We start from the raw sequence: 16,953 nt of genomic DNA, 5'->3' as shown, positions 1-16,953 counted from the left end.
GTATACTTAAGAGTTTTCTTAAATTGTATAAGTGATTGCATTAGAGTTTAATTCAAGGAATATATTCATTGAGTGATTTCCCCTTGCAAAATGCTAAAACAATTACTGTTTAATAATTTAAAAAATAAGATAATGCATGGTAGCTCTATGAAAGTAATAGTACCCCTGAATGATTTATACCTAGATTTTATTTTACCATTTAATTTGAAATTACACAACTTTAATTATGTTAGTGTTTTATGTATACAGTCTTTTCCCTGTTCCAGAGAAAATTGAGAGCAGCTGCTTTTCTGATCATAAAATTTAATGTAAAAATATAGTAAAGATTTCTTTACCATTAACTCAAGAATATTCTTTTATATTGTTGCTTAATACCATGATTTACATTAAAACACTGCCTTCCATTAGAAATTTATCAATGATAAATTTTTATTTTCCTTGTCTTTTATGGGTCTTTTCTTTTTACAGATAGCAGATCAGATGTTCTTTCATAGTGATTATCGGCCCCTTATTCGTGATGCCAACAACTTTGTGTTAGATGAACAGACTCAGCAAGCACCTCACCTCATGCCTCCTCCTTTTTTGGTTGATGTTGATGGTAACCCTCATCCATCAAGATATCAGAGATTAGTTCCTGGTCGTGAAAATTGTAGGGAGGAGCAACTCATCCCTCAAATGGGAGTAACTTCCTCAGGTAAATGCTCATTTTCATAGACTGCCAAATTTTCCATTTCTACTGATGTCCTGTAAAACTGCTAATTGGGTAAAATTTTGTTACTATTTTGAACAAATGGGAAGTAAAGTGATTTTTAAAAATTTCTCTTAAGTCTTTTGAATAATGCTTAAGTATGTACTACAAGATAACTAAGGAACATTGGAGAGCAATAATCTTGGTCATTTATTTATTTATTCAACAGCATATATTGAGAATCTTCTCTGTAACACCTCTAAACTGGTTTTCAGTAGTGAATTAAACAGACACAATCCTTGTTCTCCTGGAGTAAAATTCATAAACACAGTTGTAAACAAATAGTTAAAACTTGTGATACATGTTCTTGAAGGGAATAATAGTATGAGGTGAAAGATTAAGACTAGATAGCCCGTTCATATCAAAGATTATTTTAAGAAGTGATCAACTTTTAACAATTTTAATTAAGTTAGGGGCAAAAGTGTTGAGAGCTTATTAGTGAAGTAATGGAGAGTAAAAGTAAAATTAGTTGAAGAATTGAAAGGAAGTTGAAATGGAAACAAGGTCTGCAGACCTTTCCTTTTGACAAAAAATGTGGGAATAATTAATGAAGTGAAAGTAATGGAGAGACCCTATAAAGAAGATTAAACCAGTTTTCTAATATATGAATCTGTTATATTTTAGATTAGAAAAATGCTTACGAAAATATTTTAAGTTCTGAACGCTAGCATAATGGACAAAAGTTCTAAGTAGATGGAAAGGACACATATGGGATGTAATATGTACTGAGTAACTTTGAAATAATGGATTTAGATTCTATTAAGGCTGCATCAAAAAACCCATCTCACTGTATTACAGAGAGCGCATCTCTTATTTTCCATTAAGGATTGGGCATGAAATTGCAATGAAGGTGAACATATTGGGTAGGAAGGGCTACTCTTTAAAGTAGATATGCCCACTAAGGATGGAAGGTGAGGAGAAGCATTAGAAGAATAGTCCCTGCTGCTACTTGCAGTGAGTAGTACAATCCAGCAGGCCTGAATGTCTGAAATATGTGAAACTAAAATGTCTCATACATGGACATAGCACAAACTCAAAGAATCTAAGAACAGGTAGTATTTGAGAAATCTAGGCAAATATTCAAATTAGAGAACAGGTAGTATTTGAGAAATCTAGGCAAGTATAAAATTAGAGAAGTCTCAATTATTAAAGAAGTCTTGATCATGGGACTGAAATTAAGATAAATGTCTTCAGTCTCTTGGAGGGGAACTGGCAAGGTCAAATCTTGCCCAGGTCTCAAAATAGGTACCTAGGCTGGGATTTCAAGGAAAGAGAAATAATTAAAATATCAGTGCAACATGATTATCATGGTTATCACTTTTTTCTTCCATTTAACAGTTTGTATTGGACTTTCATAAATAATATCATATATAGATATATATATGGCATCCTTATTCTAAAAGTTGAGAAAATGAAAATTTAGTAACATGTCTTATTTAAGTATATGGAACCACCGGGACTTTAAATCCAGCTCTGACTTTTAGTGCATTCCTTCTTCCATACTAAGCTGCCCTTACAGTAAAAGAGTGCTCCTGTTCTTGACAGTAAGTTAGACACCAGTTTTTAGTACAGGACCACAAGAGAACCCATAGCAATAATTATGGCTTCAACGTGAGTCATAAGATTAAGTGTTCTAGGTCACAAAATTCAAGGTAAACTTCATTTTTTTTTCCATTATTTTAGACTTAACCTAGTGTAATGTAGGACAGAAGGAAAATATTTTTAGCATCATTTGTAACTATATTTTTATTTGTAAATCTAAATCTGCAATAAAATTTATTGTGGAAATCCCTTAGAATTAGGTAAAAATAGATGGCTGTTATGATAATAAGTTGGCTTCAGTGCAGTTTATATTTTACACTGTTAAATTTGTATTTGAGCAGTGCACTTTTTAAATATGCTGCTTCAGTTATAACTTGAACTATCAGATTAGTCACTGATGTTCAGACATGAGACACTACCCAGCAGCCTAGCAGGAAAGGAACATCCACAGGCATTTTAACTTTTACCTCTACTTTTACCACTTTGTAGCTCTGTGACTTTGGGCAAGTTCATTTTATCCCATTGAATTTTACTTCTCTCATAAAATGAAATAACATTATGTGCTTATTAATACATGTAATTTTCCCTTTCCTTATACCTTCCTTACTACTAATTCTTCATTTCAGAATGTCCTTTGTATCTTCTGTTCCCAGCCCACTCTAGAAATCCATCTCTTAAATACCCACACACCCAATACTAATTGCTCCTTTTTTCTCATGGCAATGTTTTCATGTATCTCAATACACATTTTTTATCTATTCAGCAGGATTGAACATTCTTATATCCCTATTTAAAATTAGAATATTAAGGTAAATAAAGCAATCCATGCTTTTGAGGAACTATCTAGTGGGCTTCCTTTTTATATTGGGCTTGAGGAAATGAAAGAGGATAGCAGCTAAGTGTTTCAGGGGTAGTCTGGAAAGATTTCACAGAGGAAGTATCATAGAGTTGCCATTTCAGTTGGTGCTTGAAGGATAAGTTAGTGTTTTTCAGATTTATACTTGAACTGGGAGTATTGTGGTTAAAATCTCCAAAGCATAAAGGTGTTTATCCTGTTAGGAGAGCAGAAGAGTCAAGTAGTCCCATATGACGGATACAGGTGAAAGTTGATGCTGGAAAATTATGGTGGGTTAAAACATACCAAGTTCCTACCTACCTGAGGCTTTGTTCCAATTCTTACTTTCTGTCTGGAGTGTTCACTTTCTTGCTCTTCACCTGGACGACTGATTCTTTTTCTTCAAGTCTTAGCTCAAATGCTGCCTTCTCAAAGAGGGCTTCTTTGACTTTTCTGACTCACCATAAGTAGTTCCCATCTCTCTTCCCCATTTTCTTTTTCTCATTATCATCTTTAACATTTTTCAGTCTGCATTTTTTATATGGATTTATTGTTCCAACTTTTCCATTAGGATGTCAGCGCTTAAAGTCAAGGACCTCGAATTCTACTCACCACTGCATCCTCACTTCTTTGGTATAGTTCCAAACACATAATAGACACTCAAGGATTTGGTGAATAAATGAAGCAGTAAAGTTTTTTTGAGAAAGTTGGGTAATGAGATTTGCCTTTTTTAAAAGAAACTGGTCTAAGATGAAATCCTACTTTTGCCATTTACCAGATATGTGACTTTGAGTAATTATTTTGGTTTTCTCATCTGTAAGTGGAGTTAATAATACGTATCTTACTGAATTATTGTGAGGATTATATGAGTGCCTGAATCATGGTAAACAGTAAGTTATCCATGTCACTGTTATTTGTAGTAAATTAGGTTTGCGTTGTCATGTTCCTGGTGTGTGTGTGTGTGTGTGTGTGTGTGTGCGTGCGCGTGCGCGCGCATTTTACTGCCATTATTTCAAATTAATCATTTTAGGTCTCTTACTCAAGCAAAATTTATGTTTAATTCAGGACTCAAAGTGAGCTCAATTAGTAAAATGGTTTGACTAGTGGACTAAAGTGTCCTTAGCATTTTATGTGGTATTAAATAGGACTGAATCAAGTTTTAAGTCAGCAAGCAAACCAGGAGATCAGCCCACTGGACAGCATGATTCAAAGACTACAACAGGAGCAAGACCTGAGACGTTCTAGTGAAGCAGGTATCAGTAATACCAGCCGTTTAAATAGAGGTAAGCAGTGATTGCTTTAAGTAAAATATTTTAAAAATTGTAATAGTTTAAACAGTAAAGAGGCGATGAAACAAATTCATGGCACATCCATTAAATGAAATATTTGGCTGCCAGAATGATCATGTTTTTAAAAACACATAATAGCTAAGAAAACCCTCTTAAGGTTTCAAACTGTAGATAATGAGTCTTTAAATAGATATATTCTTCAGATTTCCCATAGTAAACATGTAGAACCTAGAAAAACTTAAAAAATAAATGTATTCAATAGTGTATGAAATACACTCCACATTCTCAAATATCTCGTCACCCTACTGTAACATATTATTTTAAGAGAAAAGTTAAAGCAAATTTATGAACCATAAATATTTTGGGTTTATCTGTTTTTGCTTCTTACATAGGTTTCCCAGAGTACAAAGCATATTTTAAAAATTAATGATTTTACATGTTTACAGTCAGTAGTTATGATTCATTAGCTTATTTAATTAACTGAATAACTGTGTTTTGTTTTCATTAAACTTTTGCCTGTGGTCTGGTTCCTGATTTGGTAGTTTGTTTGCCTTAATATGAAGTTTCATGTGGAAGATAGTATAGATTTTGTTTTTTCTGTTATAAGCTTATGTTTCTAACTAGAACTTACTATATTAATTTTTTCATTTAGGCTCTGTAAGTTCTACCTCAGAGGTTCATTCACCACCAAATGTAGGACTAAGACGTAGTGGACAAATTGAAGGTGTACGGCAGATGCACAGCAATGCACCAAGGAGTGAAATAGCCACAGAGCGGGATCTGGTAGCTTGGAGTCGAAGGGTTGTGGTACCTGAGCTATCAGCCGGTGTAGCCAGGTAAGGGGGGTTGTGAAGTTTATGTACTGCAGTTGTTTATGTTCATTTTGAATTATAGCCTTCAAAGTACCTTTTCAAATTTCTAATTTATTTTAAATTTATCTGAAGAGCTAGTGTTTTAAACTAGCCATGACTCTGAAGGAAAGTTAAGTTTCAATTATGTCCTTTTCTAGAATGATTCATGCAAATGATTCATGTGAAAGATGTGGATGGGGGGGGTTAAGGTGAGCAGCATATTTAAATCTTAGTTTATCTTGTTTAACTATATTTTAAAACATATATTTCATCGGGGCGCCTGGGTGGCTTGGTCGGTTAAGCGTCCGACTTCGGCTCAGGTCATGATCTCATGGTCCGTGAGTTTGAGCCCCGCGTCGGGCTCTGTGCTGACAGCTCAGCCTGGAGCCTGTTTCAGATTCTGTGTTTCCCTCTCTCTCTGCTCCTCCCCTGTTCATGCTCTGTCTCTCTCTGTCTCAAAAAAATAAATAAACGTTAAAAAAAATTAAAAAAACAAAAACAAAAAAAACACATATATTTCATGAAGTTATAATTTTTTATGGATTTTGCTCTGCACACCATATATAGGTAATTATAGTGAAATTATAATGAAATAATTATAGTGGAATTATAAATATAGTGAAATGTGTGGTATTTATTGGTAATACATTATATAATCATTTTTTATATATCAAAATGGTTCCTTAATGATTATTTTTTATATTTGGATGTATACATATATAAATTTTGATTTGATATAATTCTGTTCTGAAGGTCCATGTTATGAAAGAACTTTATATCCAGTTGCTTTTGATTTCTTTTGATTTACTAATGCATTATTCATGAATGTGGTCCATATGAACCCAGCTAGTACTAACTTAAAGTTGACCCTGGAACAACATGGGAGTTGGGATGCTGACCCCTGTATGACTAAATTTGCATATAACTTTTGACTACCCAGAAGCTCAACTAATAACACAAACAGTTAGCTAACACATGTTTTGTGTATTATATGTATTATGTATGGTATTCTTATAATGAAGTAAGCTAGGGAAAAGAAAATGTTATTAAGAAAATCAAAAGGAAGAGAAAATGCACTTATACTACTTTACTGTAAAAAATCCACATGTGGAGTACCTGGTGACTCAGTTGGTTGAGCATCTGACTTCAGCCTAAGTCGTGATCTTGCTGTTCCCAACTTCGAGCCCATGCCGGGCTCTGTGCTGACAGTTCAGAACCTGGAGCCTGTTTCAGATTCTTTGTCTCCCTCTTTGTTTGTCCCTTCCCCACTCATGCTCTCTTTCTCTCAAAAACAAATAAACATTAAAAAAAAATTTGTTTAATCTTCTAAAAACAAAAATCCATTTATAAGCGGACTTGAACTCAAAAGATAGTAATGATACAATTTAAAAACACTTTTAAGGGTGCCTGGGTGGCTCAGTCGGTTAAGCGTCCGACTCTTGATTTCGGCTCAGATCATGATCTTGCAGTTCCTGAGGTTGAGCCCTGCATTGTATCAGGCTCTGCACTGGCAGCATGGGGCCTGCTTGGGATTCTCTGTCCCTCCCTTTTCTCTCTGCCCCCCTCCCCTTCTCGTGCATAGTCTTTTTCTGTCTGTCTCTCAAATAAATAAACTTCAGTAATAAATAGATAAATAAAATTAAAAACCCTTTTAACCTGAATGTTTATATAGATTATGCTTCTTGATTGGACAATACTTGAAATTTGTGTCAGGATTTAAGATTAATTATAGAAATAAAGTATAAATTTGAACAGCAACGTTACTTGATGACAAGTCTACCCAGATGTTAATAAAAAATTAACTCTCATGGTGTGTATATATATATATATATATATATATATATTTTTTTTTTTTTTTTTTAATGTTTATTTATTTTTGAGATAGAGACAGAGCATGAATGGGGGAGGGTCAGAGAGAGGGAAACACAGAATCCAAAGCAGGCTCCAGGCTCTGAGCTGTCAGCACAGAGCCTGACGCGGGGCTCGAACTCACAGACCATGAGATCATGACCTGAACCGAAGTCAGACGCTCAACCAACTGAGCCACCCAGGCACCCCTCATGGTATATTTTTAGTTGGATTTTTGTCTACCTTTTAATTCTAATGTTAAGGTTTGAAGGGGGTATAAGTAACACGCATCTTTTTAACAATAGTTCTATAGTAACTGAAAACAAAAAAGAATGGGATATGAAATCCGAATGTTACTCTTTATTATTGCTACAACTGTGGAGGATGAGGGTTTTATCTGCATGAACTTGTGTTCCTAGTCCTGAACCCTAAACACCAGTAGCACTGGATCACAGTATTTCACCCCATGTGAGGCAAGCAGGTTTGATTCTTTAAAATGCAGAACAGAATGTATACATTGCAAATAAGAGCATAAGATTGGGAAGAAACCAGAGGAGTGGGGAAGATGTATTTCTCTTCATATGTTGTCTTTTTATCCTTTTTACATTGTGCTTAACCATTGAGCTGATGGTCAAGCAAGGCTGTGACCAATGACTTCCTGGAGCTTTTCCCCCAATACTTAGTACTCTCACTTTGAGAATTTTCCTGGGATATTCCCCCCTGGTAGGTAGTTTACAGTTTGCCCCTAGAAGGCTCTTAAGTGGGTTAGACCTATTACGTTAATTAAAATTAAATGCAAATGCACCGATTGGATTCTAACAGATTATTGTCTATAGTATATAAAGAACTCTCAAAACTCAGCAGTGAATAAAACAAGCCAGTCAGAAAATGGGCAGTAGACAAGAACATTTTATCAAAAAGGATATACAGGTGGCAAGTAAGCATATAAAAAGATACTTGACATTAGCCATTAGCAAGATGCAAATTAAAAACACAAGGAAATAATTTCTGTATACCCAGCAGAATGGCTAAAATGTAATAATAGCACTGAGTGCTAAGGAGAGTGTGGAGAAACTGGATTATTCATGCATTACAGGTGGGAATGTAAAATATTACAGCCACTCTAGAAAGCAGTTTGGCACTTTTTAAAGAAATCTAAATGTGTAACTACCATATTATCCAGTAATTGCATCTTGGGCATTTATCCCAAAGAAATGATAACTTGTGTTCACACAAAAACCTGTACCAAAGTGTATAGCAACTTTATTTGTAATAGCCAAAACCTATAAACAATCCAGATGTCGTTTAGTGAGTGCATGGTTAAACATATTAGCTATATCCACACTATGGAACACTACTTTGCAATAAAAAGGAATGACTTATTGATAAACAGATTGAATGAATCTTGAAGAAATAATGCTGAGTGGGAAATCAGTCTCAAAAGGCTACACACTTTATTATTTATGGACGGTTCTTAAAATGATAGAAGTATAGAGGTGGATAACCAATTAGTGGTCCTAGACTTTGTGGAGAGGAGGTGCTGAGAGGGAATACAAAGGTGTGGGCATGATAATTAAAAGTATACCACAAGGGATCTTTGTAGTGATGGAAATGTTCTCTATCTTGACTGGGGTAATGGATACACAAACTTGCACATTGATAAACTGGAATAGAACTAAATATACATACACACATGAGTAGAAGAAAAACTGGGGAATTCTGAATAGTATTAATATGTTGTATCAGTGTCAACATCCAAGTTGTGATAGCGTATTATAGTTTTGCAAAATACTATTGGGGAAAACTGGGTAAAGGAGACAAGGAATTTCTGTATTATTTCTTAAAACTATATGTGACTCTATGGTTATTCCAATAAATTTAATTTAGAAAGAATAAATAATGGGGCTCCTGGGTGGCTCAGTCGGTTAAACATCTGACTTTGGCTAGGGTCATGACCTCATGGTTCGTGGGTTCGGGCTGTGCTTCAGGCTCTGTGCTGAAAGTGCAGAGCCTTCCTGGGATTCTCTCTTCCTCTCCCCAAACTTGGGCATGTGCTTGCGTGCATGCTTGCTTGCTCACTCTCTCTCTCAAAATGAATAAACTAAAAAAATAAATAAGAAATCAAGATCAAACAAAAAATTAAATCAAGGCCATTCTTTTTACAAGATTTAAATTTACTCTATTTTCCATTTAGAATTATGACCAGCTGCATTAGAGATTCTTCAGTTAAGTAAAATGACAACATTCATATACTCTAGTAATAAAATATCCACATTATAGAGCTATTCCAAGTTTGAATATTAACTCCCTTCCAACTGAAATCTCCAGGGAAAAATTAAAGTTCAAATATTAAATAGCCCTGCAGGTCAAAAACTTTAAAGGTGTAAGGAATTAAAGTAAAAAATAAAATTCTCTTGCAATTGTAAGCGAGGTTCCATGAAATTAAAGTTCACAATTAATGTTCTTCAACTTTTTTTCTGTTGCTCACTTTCAGCTTGATGCCTGGAATGAGTTGAAGTTTTTTCAATAGCTGAAGCTATACCTACTTTTCATTGCAGAGGACATAGTTCTTTCAGGGCATTAGAAGTTATATTAGTTCACCCTCAAGGTTCTCTTCTAATTCTTTTTTTAAGATTCTAGCTATCCATGGGCACAAGAGATCATCACAGCCCAAAGATCATCACAGCCCTACACTGACATAATGTTAAAAAATACAATTTCTAACCGTTGGAGTAGTTACCTTAGGAATAACCATGTTCCCAGGACTGAGTACTTGATTTGCTAGGGACCATAAGCAGAAACAGTAGTATCAAGTTCAAGTAGACCATCTGTCTTTCCAGTATTCCAGTCATTTAATGACAAATGTCTAGAGCTCATAGCCTATGCATTTAAACTTAGAAATGGTTATCATACCCTCTGCCTGAAAAGAAAATTATCAGGGGTAGCATTCCTTCTCTGATACTGAACATACCTTTCAGAAATCATTTATAATAATTCTAGATTAACGTGTGACTTATAATTCTCTTTCAGTAGGCAGGAAGAATGGAGAACTGCAAAGGGAGAAGAAGAAATAAAAACTTACAGGTCAGAAGAGAAAAGAAAACACTTCGCTGTTCCAAAAGAAAATAAAATACCCACTGTTGCAAAGGTAAATAATAATTACTTGGATGTTTAATATTTTGCTTCATAAGCATAATGAATATTTTAAGGCCCTTTGGTAATTAAAAATGTTAACATTTTTAAAAGACTATTTCATTAATGAAATAAAGTTTATATAGTTAATTCTTGATTATCTCTTTGGATGATCAGTTATCACTTTATTTTTTTATTTTACTGCCTTCAAGCATACCTTTTCCCCAAATGCCAATTATTACTTGCCCATTAAATGTAATAAATTGTATTATAAGTCTAATAAGCAAGATCCTTTTAGTTCTGCCATTGATTGCACACTCTAAAAGTTTTTTAGTTTTGTTTTGTCCTATCCATTTTTTTGTTTTGTACCTGTTCTTCTAGGTAAGTCAGTTATGCTACTATAAATAATAGTTCTTATTATCTCTATTAAAAAAAAATTGTTTCTATGAGTTTGCTTTGTTGGTTTCTCTGTGTTCCTACTCTGGAAAAGCTTTTGGATCTGGTAGGTTTCTCTTAGTCATGCCCTAATCTGAGAAAGATGTGTACTTATCTTCTTGAATGTCAAAGAATCACAATGACCTACTTTTCCATTCTTTCTCTTTTTCAAACCTTCTCCGCTTAGAAGGTTCAGAGCCTTAGAGTGCAAAATGGAAGTGAACTGTGGTGCTTCTTTTCTCTTAGAAGTCACCATCTAAGCAGTGATCTAAACAAAAAATAACTGATTTCTTTACCCTGCTTTGTCCTCTTTCCTCTTTCTATTTGAGTTCCTTAAAACTACTGTATATTAGTCTTGCTTACAAGAACTCTTTTTTTTTTATTTTGTGACTCTTCTTTTTAAAGGACTTAGGTGGTCCTTTGCTATTGTATATTTTCCTTTATTTAGGGGTATCATACTCTGGGATCAGTAGGACCTCACAAAGGTTCATGTTAGTGTAATCTGAGGTAATCTTTTGTTTTATGGGGGTCTTTTTGGTTGGTTGGTTGGTGGTGGTTTTCGTGGTGGCTAAACAGCATGCCTTTTTCTGGATCCTTTGTTCAGAATCCAAGGATGTGGAGATATAAACTCATGTAATGATGGTGAGAGTTTGTATGGCTAGCACTTTTTTGGATGAGATATGGTAATATATATTAAAAGAACATGCTTGCTTTTAATCCAGCGGTACTTGGATTACTTTAAAGAGCGGTTTTTGTGGGGGGCATCTGGGTGGCTTAGTCGGTTAAGCGTCCGAGTTCAGCTCAGGTCATTATCATGTTTCGTGAGTTCAAGCCCTACGTCAGGCTCTGTGCTCACAGCTTGGAGACTGGAGCCTGCTTCAAATCTGTGTCTCCCACTCTCTCTGTCCCTCCCCCACTTGTGGTCTGTTGCTCGCTCTCTCAAAAATAAACATTAAAAAAATTTTTTTAAGATGGGTTTTTTTTAATAGAAAACTACTGATGTACATGTATGTACGTGTATATGTGTGTCTGTGCGCTCAGATATTTATAGTTTCTCTGATGGGAACAACTAGAATGACTTTAACGTCCACTGGTGGAAGAGAGGTGAGGTAGGCTGTCATTATGTATCCATGGAATATTATACAGCTTTTTAACAAAATGAGTTAGAACTCTGTTGCCTTAGAGAATGTTTATGATATATTTTTAAGTGAAAAAAGAAGTGTGATAGTAATGTTTATGACCTAGTTTTTTGTTTCTCAAATTTTATCAAAATAAGGGTTTGAAAGCATACCTACCGGTGTATAAATTATGAGATGGCCATCTTTCATCTCAGAGTTGCAATGTTTTTTTCTTCTAATAAAAGGTACTTAGTATGCAGGTAGGAAGTATAAATTAATACAAGAAACTGTTTAGAAAGCATAATAATAAAAGGATTTTTAGCAGTAGGTTTCGTCCTAAAAAATTACTTGGCTTAAATAAATAGAAACTATATTTTGCTCTGATAAAAGCCTTAGTTGGTGGTCCTGGTCCACTGGTCCGTAAATTTTTAAATGAATTTGAATTGTAGGTGAAAATGTTAGATGAAAGAAGTAGGGTACATTACATTCCTCATGCATTACTCACAATTATGATTTTAGTTGACCACTATTTCCTTTTTATACCCCTTTGAATTTCCCAGAATTCCTAGAAAATTACAAAACCCTTCAATAATCCTTTTAGAGAGAATCCAGGTGGAGTGAATCTTGTGTCCTTATATGTGAAAATGTCTTTTATTTCACATGGCTATTGCTAGTAACCATTTGGACAGGAGTAGGGCTGAAGTGCAGGGCAGTGTTCTAGTGACAAGAGTGGTTGCGGAGAAGGAACTGGAGAGTGGAGAGTTGGATGAGGGAACAGGGAATGGTTGAACTCAGATTGCAGTTATGATGAGTCTTTTTTTTTTTTTTTTTAAGTCTTTACATTTGCTTTATTTTTATTAATGTTTGTTTATTCATTTTTCTTTTTTTTTTTGTATGAAATTTATTGTCAAATTGGTTTCCATACAACACCCAGTACTCATCCCTCCTCATTGCCCATCACCCACCCTCCCCTCCCTCCCACACCACATCAACCCTCAGTTTATTCTCAGTTTTTAAGAGTCTCTTACAGTTTGGCTCTCGCCCTCTCTAACTTTTTTTTTTCCTTCCCCTCCACCATGGTCTTCTGTTAAGTGTCTCAGGATCCACATAAGAGTAAAAACATGTGGTGTCTTTCTCTATGACTTATTTCACTTAGCATAACACTCTCCAGTTCCATCCCCGTTGCTGCAGATAGCCAGATTTCATTCTTTCTTGTTGCCAAGTAGTATTATTCCATTGTATATATAAACCACAACTTTTTTATCCATTCATCAGTTGATGGACATTTAGGCTCTTTCCATAATTTGGCTATTGTTGAAAGTGCTGCTATAAACATTGGGGTACAAGTGCCCCTATGCATCAGCACTCCTGTATCCCTTGGGCGAATTCCTAGCAGTGCTATTGCTGGGTCATAGGGTAGATCTATTTTTACTTTCTTGAGGAACCTCCACACTGTTTTCCAGAGCGGCTGCACCAGTTTGCATTCCCACCAACAGTGCAAGAGGGTTCCCGTTTCTCCACATCCTCTCCAGCATCTAAAGTCTCCTGATATGTTCATTTTAGCCACTCTGACTGGCATGAAGTGATATCTCAGTGTGGTTTTGATTTGTATTTCCCTGATGAGGAGTGACGTTGAGCATCTTTTCATGTGCCTGTTGGCCATCTGGATGTCTTCTAGAGAAGTGTCTATTCATGTTCTGGCCATTTCTTCACTGGATTATTTGTTTTTCGGGTGTGGAGTTTGGTGAGTTCTTTATAGATTTTGGATACTAGCCCATTGACCAATATGTCATTTGCAAATATCTTCTCCCATTCTGTCGGTTGCCTTTTACTTTGTTGATTGTTTCCTTGCAGTGCAGCTTTTTATCTTGATGAGGTCCCAATAGTTCATTTTTGCTTTTAGTTCCCTTGCCTTTGGAGATGTGTCAAGTAAGAAATTGCTGCAGGAGAGGTCAGAGAGGTTTTTTCCTGCTTTCTCCTCTAGGGTTTTAATGGTTGCCTGTCTCACATTCAGGTCCTTCATCCATTTTGAGTTTATTTTTGTGAATGGTGTAAGAAAGTGGTCTAGTTTCATTCTTTTGCATGTTCTGTCCAGTTCTCTCAGCACCATTTGTTAAAGAGACTGTCTTTTTTCCATTGGATATTCTTTCCTGCTTTGTCAAAGATTAGTTGGCCATACTTTTGTGGGACCAATTCTGGAGTCTCTGTTCTATTCCATTGGTCTATGTGTCTGTTTTTGTGCCAATACCACACTGTCTTGATGATGACAGCTTTGTAGCAGAGGCTAAAGTCTGGGATTGTGTTGCCTCCCACTTTGGTCGTCGTCTTCAATATTACTTCGGCTATTTAGGGCCTTTTGTGTTTCCGTACAAATTTTAGGATTGCTTGTTCTAGCTTTGAGAAGAATGCTGATGCAATTTTGATTGGGATTTCATTGAATGTGTAGACAGCTTTGGGTAGTATTAACTTTTTAACAATATTTATTCTTCCAGTCCATGAGCATGGAATGTTTTTCCATTTCTTTATATCTTCTTCAATTTCCATCCTACACTTTCTATAGTTTTCAGCATACAGGTCTTTTACATCTTTGATTAGGTTTATTCCTAGGTATTTTATGATTCTTGGTGCAATTGTGAATGGGATCAGTTTCTTTGTCTTTTTGTTGCTTCATTATTGGTGTATAAGAATGCAACTGATTACGTTAATTTTGTATCCTTCAACTTTGCTCAATTCATGTATCAGTTTTAGCAGACTTTTGGTGGAGTCTGTTGGGTTTTCCATGTATAATATCATGTCATCTGCAAAAAGTGAAAGCTTGACTTCATCTTTCCCAATTTTGATGCCTTTGATTTCTTTTTGTTGTCTGATTGCTGATGCTAGCATTTCCAACACTATGTTAAACAACAGTGGTGAGAGTGGATATCCCTGTCGTGTTCCTGATCTCGGGGAAAGCTCTCAGTTTTTCCCCATCGAGGATGATATTAGCTGTGGGCTTTTCATAAATGGCTTTTATGATGTTTAAGTATGTTCCGTCTATCCCGACTTTGTCGAGGGTTTTTATTAAGAAAGGATGCTGAATTTTGTCAAATGCTTTTTCTGCATCGGTTGACAGGATTATATGGTTCTTATCTTTTCTTTTATTAATGTGATGTATCACATTGATAGATTTGCGAATATCGAACCAGCCCTGCAGCCCAGAATGAATCCCACTTGATCATGGTGAATAATTCTTTTTATATGCTCTTAAATTCGATTTGCTAGTATCTTATTGAGAATTTTTGCATCCATATTCATCAGGGATATTGGCCTGTAGTTCCCTTTTTTCATGGGTCTGTGGTTTAGGAATCAAAGTAATGCCGGCTTCATAGAATGAGTCTGGAAGTTTTCCTTCCCTTTCTAATTTTTGGAACAGCTTCAGAAAGATAGGTATTATCTCTGCTTTAAATGTCTGGTAGAATTCCCCAGGGAAGCCATGTGGTCCTGGACTCTTACTTGTTGGGAGATTTTTGATACTGATTCCATTTCTTTGCTGCTTATGGGTCTATTCAAGTTTTCTATTTCTTCCTGTTTGAGTTTTGGAAGTGTGTGGGTGCTTAGGAATTTGTCCATTACTTCCACAGTGTCCAGTTTGTTGGCATATAATTTTTCATAGTTTTCCCTGATAATTGCTTGTATTTTTGAGTGATTGTAATTATTCCATTTTCATTTATGGTTTTATCTATTTGGGTCTTCTCCCTTTTCTTTTTGAGAAGCCTGCCTAAAGGTGTATCAATTTTGTTTATTTTTTCAAAAAAAACAACTCTTAGTTTCATTGATCTGCTCTACAGTTTTTTTAGATTCTATATTGTTTATTTCTGCTCTGATCTTTATTATTTCTCTCTTTCTGCTGGGTTTGGGGTGTCTTTGCTGTTCTGCTTCTATTTCCTTTAGGTGTGGTGTTAGATTTTGTATTTAGGATTTTTCTTGTTTTTTGAGATAGGCCTGGATTGCAATGTATTTTCCTCTCAGGACTGCCTTTGCTGCATCCCAGAGCATTTGGATTGTTGTATTTTCATTTTCATTTGTTTACATATATTTTTTAATTTCTTCTCTAATTGTCTGGTTGACCCATTCATTCTTTAGAAGGGTGTTCTTTAACCTCCATGCCTTTGGGGTTTTCCAGACTTTTTCCTGTGGTTGATTTCAAGTTTCATAGCATTGTGGTCTGAAAGTGTGCATGGTATGATCTCAACTCTTGTATACTTATGAAGGGCTGTTTTGTGACCCAGTATGTGATCTGTCTTGGAGAATGTTCCATGTGCACTCGAAAAGAAAGTATATTCTGTTGCTTTGGGATGCAGAGTTCTAAATACATCTGTCAAGTCCATCTGTTTGTTTGGGCCCTTGTTTCTTTATTGATCCTGTGTCTAGATGATCTATCCATTGTTGCAAGTGCTGTATTAAAGTCCCCTGCAATAATCACAGTCTTATCAATAAGGTTGCTTATTTTTCTGATTGTTTTATATATTTGGAGGCTCTTGTACTTGGCGCATAGACATTTATAATTGTTAGCTCTTCCTGATGGATAGACCCTGTAATTTTATATAATGCCCTTCTTCATCTCTTGTTACAGCCTTTATTTTTTTTTAATATTTTTTTAATGTTTATTTATTTTTGAGACAGAGAGAGACAGAGCATGAATGGGGGAGGGGCAGAGAGAGAGGGAGACACAGAATCGGAAGCAGGCTCCAGGCTCTGAGCCATCAGCCCAGAGTCCGACGTGGGGCTCGAACTCATGAACCGTGAGATCGTGACCTGAGCTGAAGTCGGACACTCAACCGACTGAGCCACCCAGGCGCCCCTCTTGTTACAGCCTTTAATTTAAAGTCTTGTTTGTCTGATGTAAGTATGGCTACTCCAGCTTTCCTTTGACTTCCAGTAGCATGATAGATGGTTCTCCATCCCCTTACTTTCAATCTGAAGGTGCCCTCAGGTCTAAAATGAGTCTCTTGTAGACAGCAAATAGATGGGTCTTGTTTTTTTATCCATTCTGATACCCTGTGTCTTTTGGTTGGAGCATTTAGTCCATTTACATTCAGTGTTGTTATTGAAAGATACGGGTTTAGAGTCATTGTGATGTCTGTAGGTTTCATGTTTGTAGTAATGTCGCTAGTAC

General features: G+C 35.6%; 1 protein-coding gene and 1 long non-coding RNA gene across 7 annotated transcripts in view; one reads left to right on the top strand and one right to left on the bottom strand.

The window, feature by feature from the left end:
• Window positions 1-16,953, top strand: part of PHIP (PHIP subunit of CUL4-Ring ligase complex) — a 152,291-nt gene that overhangs the window by 70,227 nt on the left and 65,111 nt on the right. For 4 of the 5 annotated variants that reach the window (XM_060616001.3, XM_060616000.3, XM_060615998.3 and 1 more), the window contains 4 exons: window positions 469-694; window positions 4,271-4,408; window positions 5,067-5,250; window positions 10,144-10,261. In XM_060616001.3, coding sequence (XP_060471984.1) covers window positions 469-694; window positions 4,271-4,408; window positions 5,067-5,250; window positions 10,144-10,261 — 666 coding nt within the window. The remainder of the gene's footprint in view (window positions 1-468; window positions 695-4,270; window positions 4,409-5,066; window positions 5,251-10,143; window positions 10,262-16,953) is intronic. The other variant, XM_060615999.3, reaches the window with a different exon arrangement.
• The window catches only part of LOC132667303 (uncharacterized), a 53,668-nt gene that overhangs the window by 33,622 nt on the left and 3,093 nt on the right, over window positions 1-16,953 (bottom strand). The gene's annotated exons all lie outside the window — the stretch shown is intronic.

The sequence above is a fragment of the Panthera onca genome, chromosome B2 (assembly GCF_046562875.1).
Source record: "Panthera onca isolate mPanOnc1 chromosome B2, mPanOnc1 haplotype 2, whole genome shotgun sequence".
NCBI classification, from domain to species: Eukaryota; Metazoa; Chordata; class Mammalia; order Carnivora; family Felidae; genus Panthera; species Panthera onca.
The sequence above is the reverse complement of the archived record's forward strand: the minus strand, read 5'-3'. Positions and strand labels throughout refer to the sequence as shown.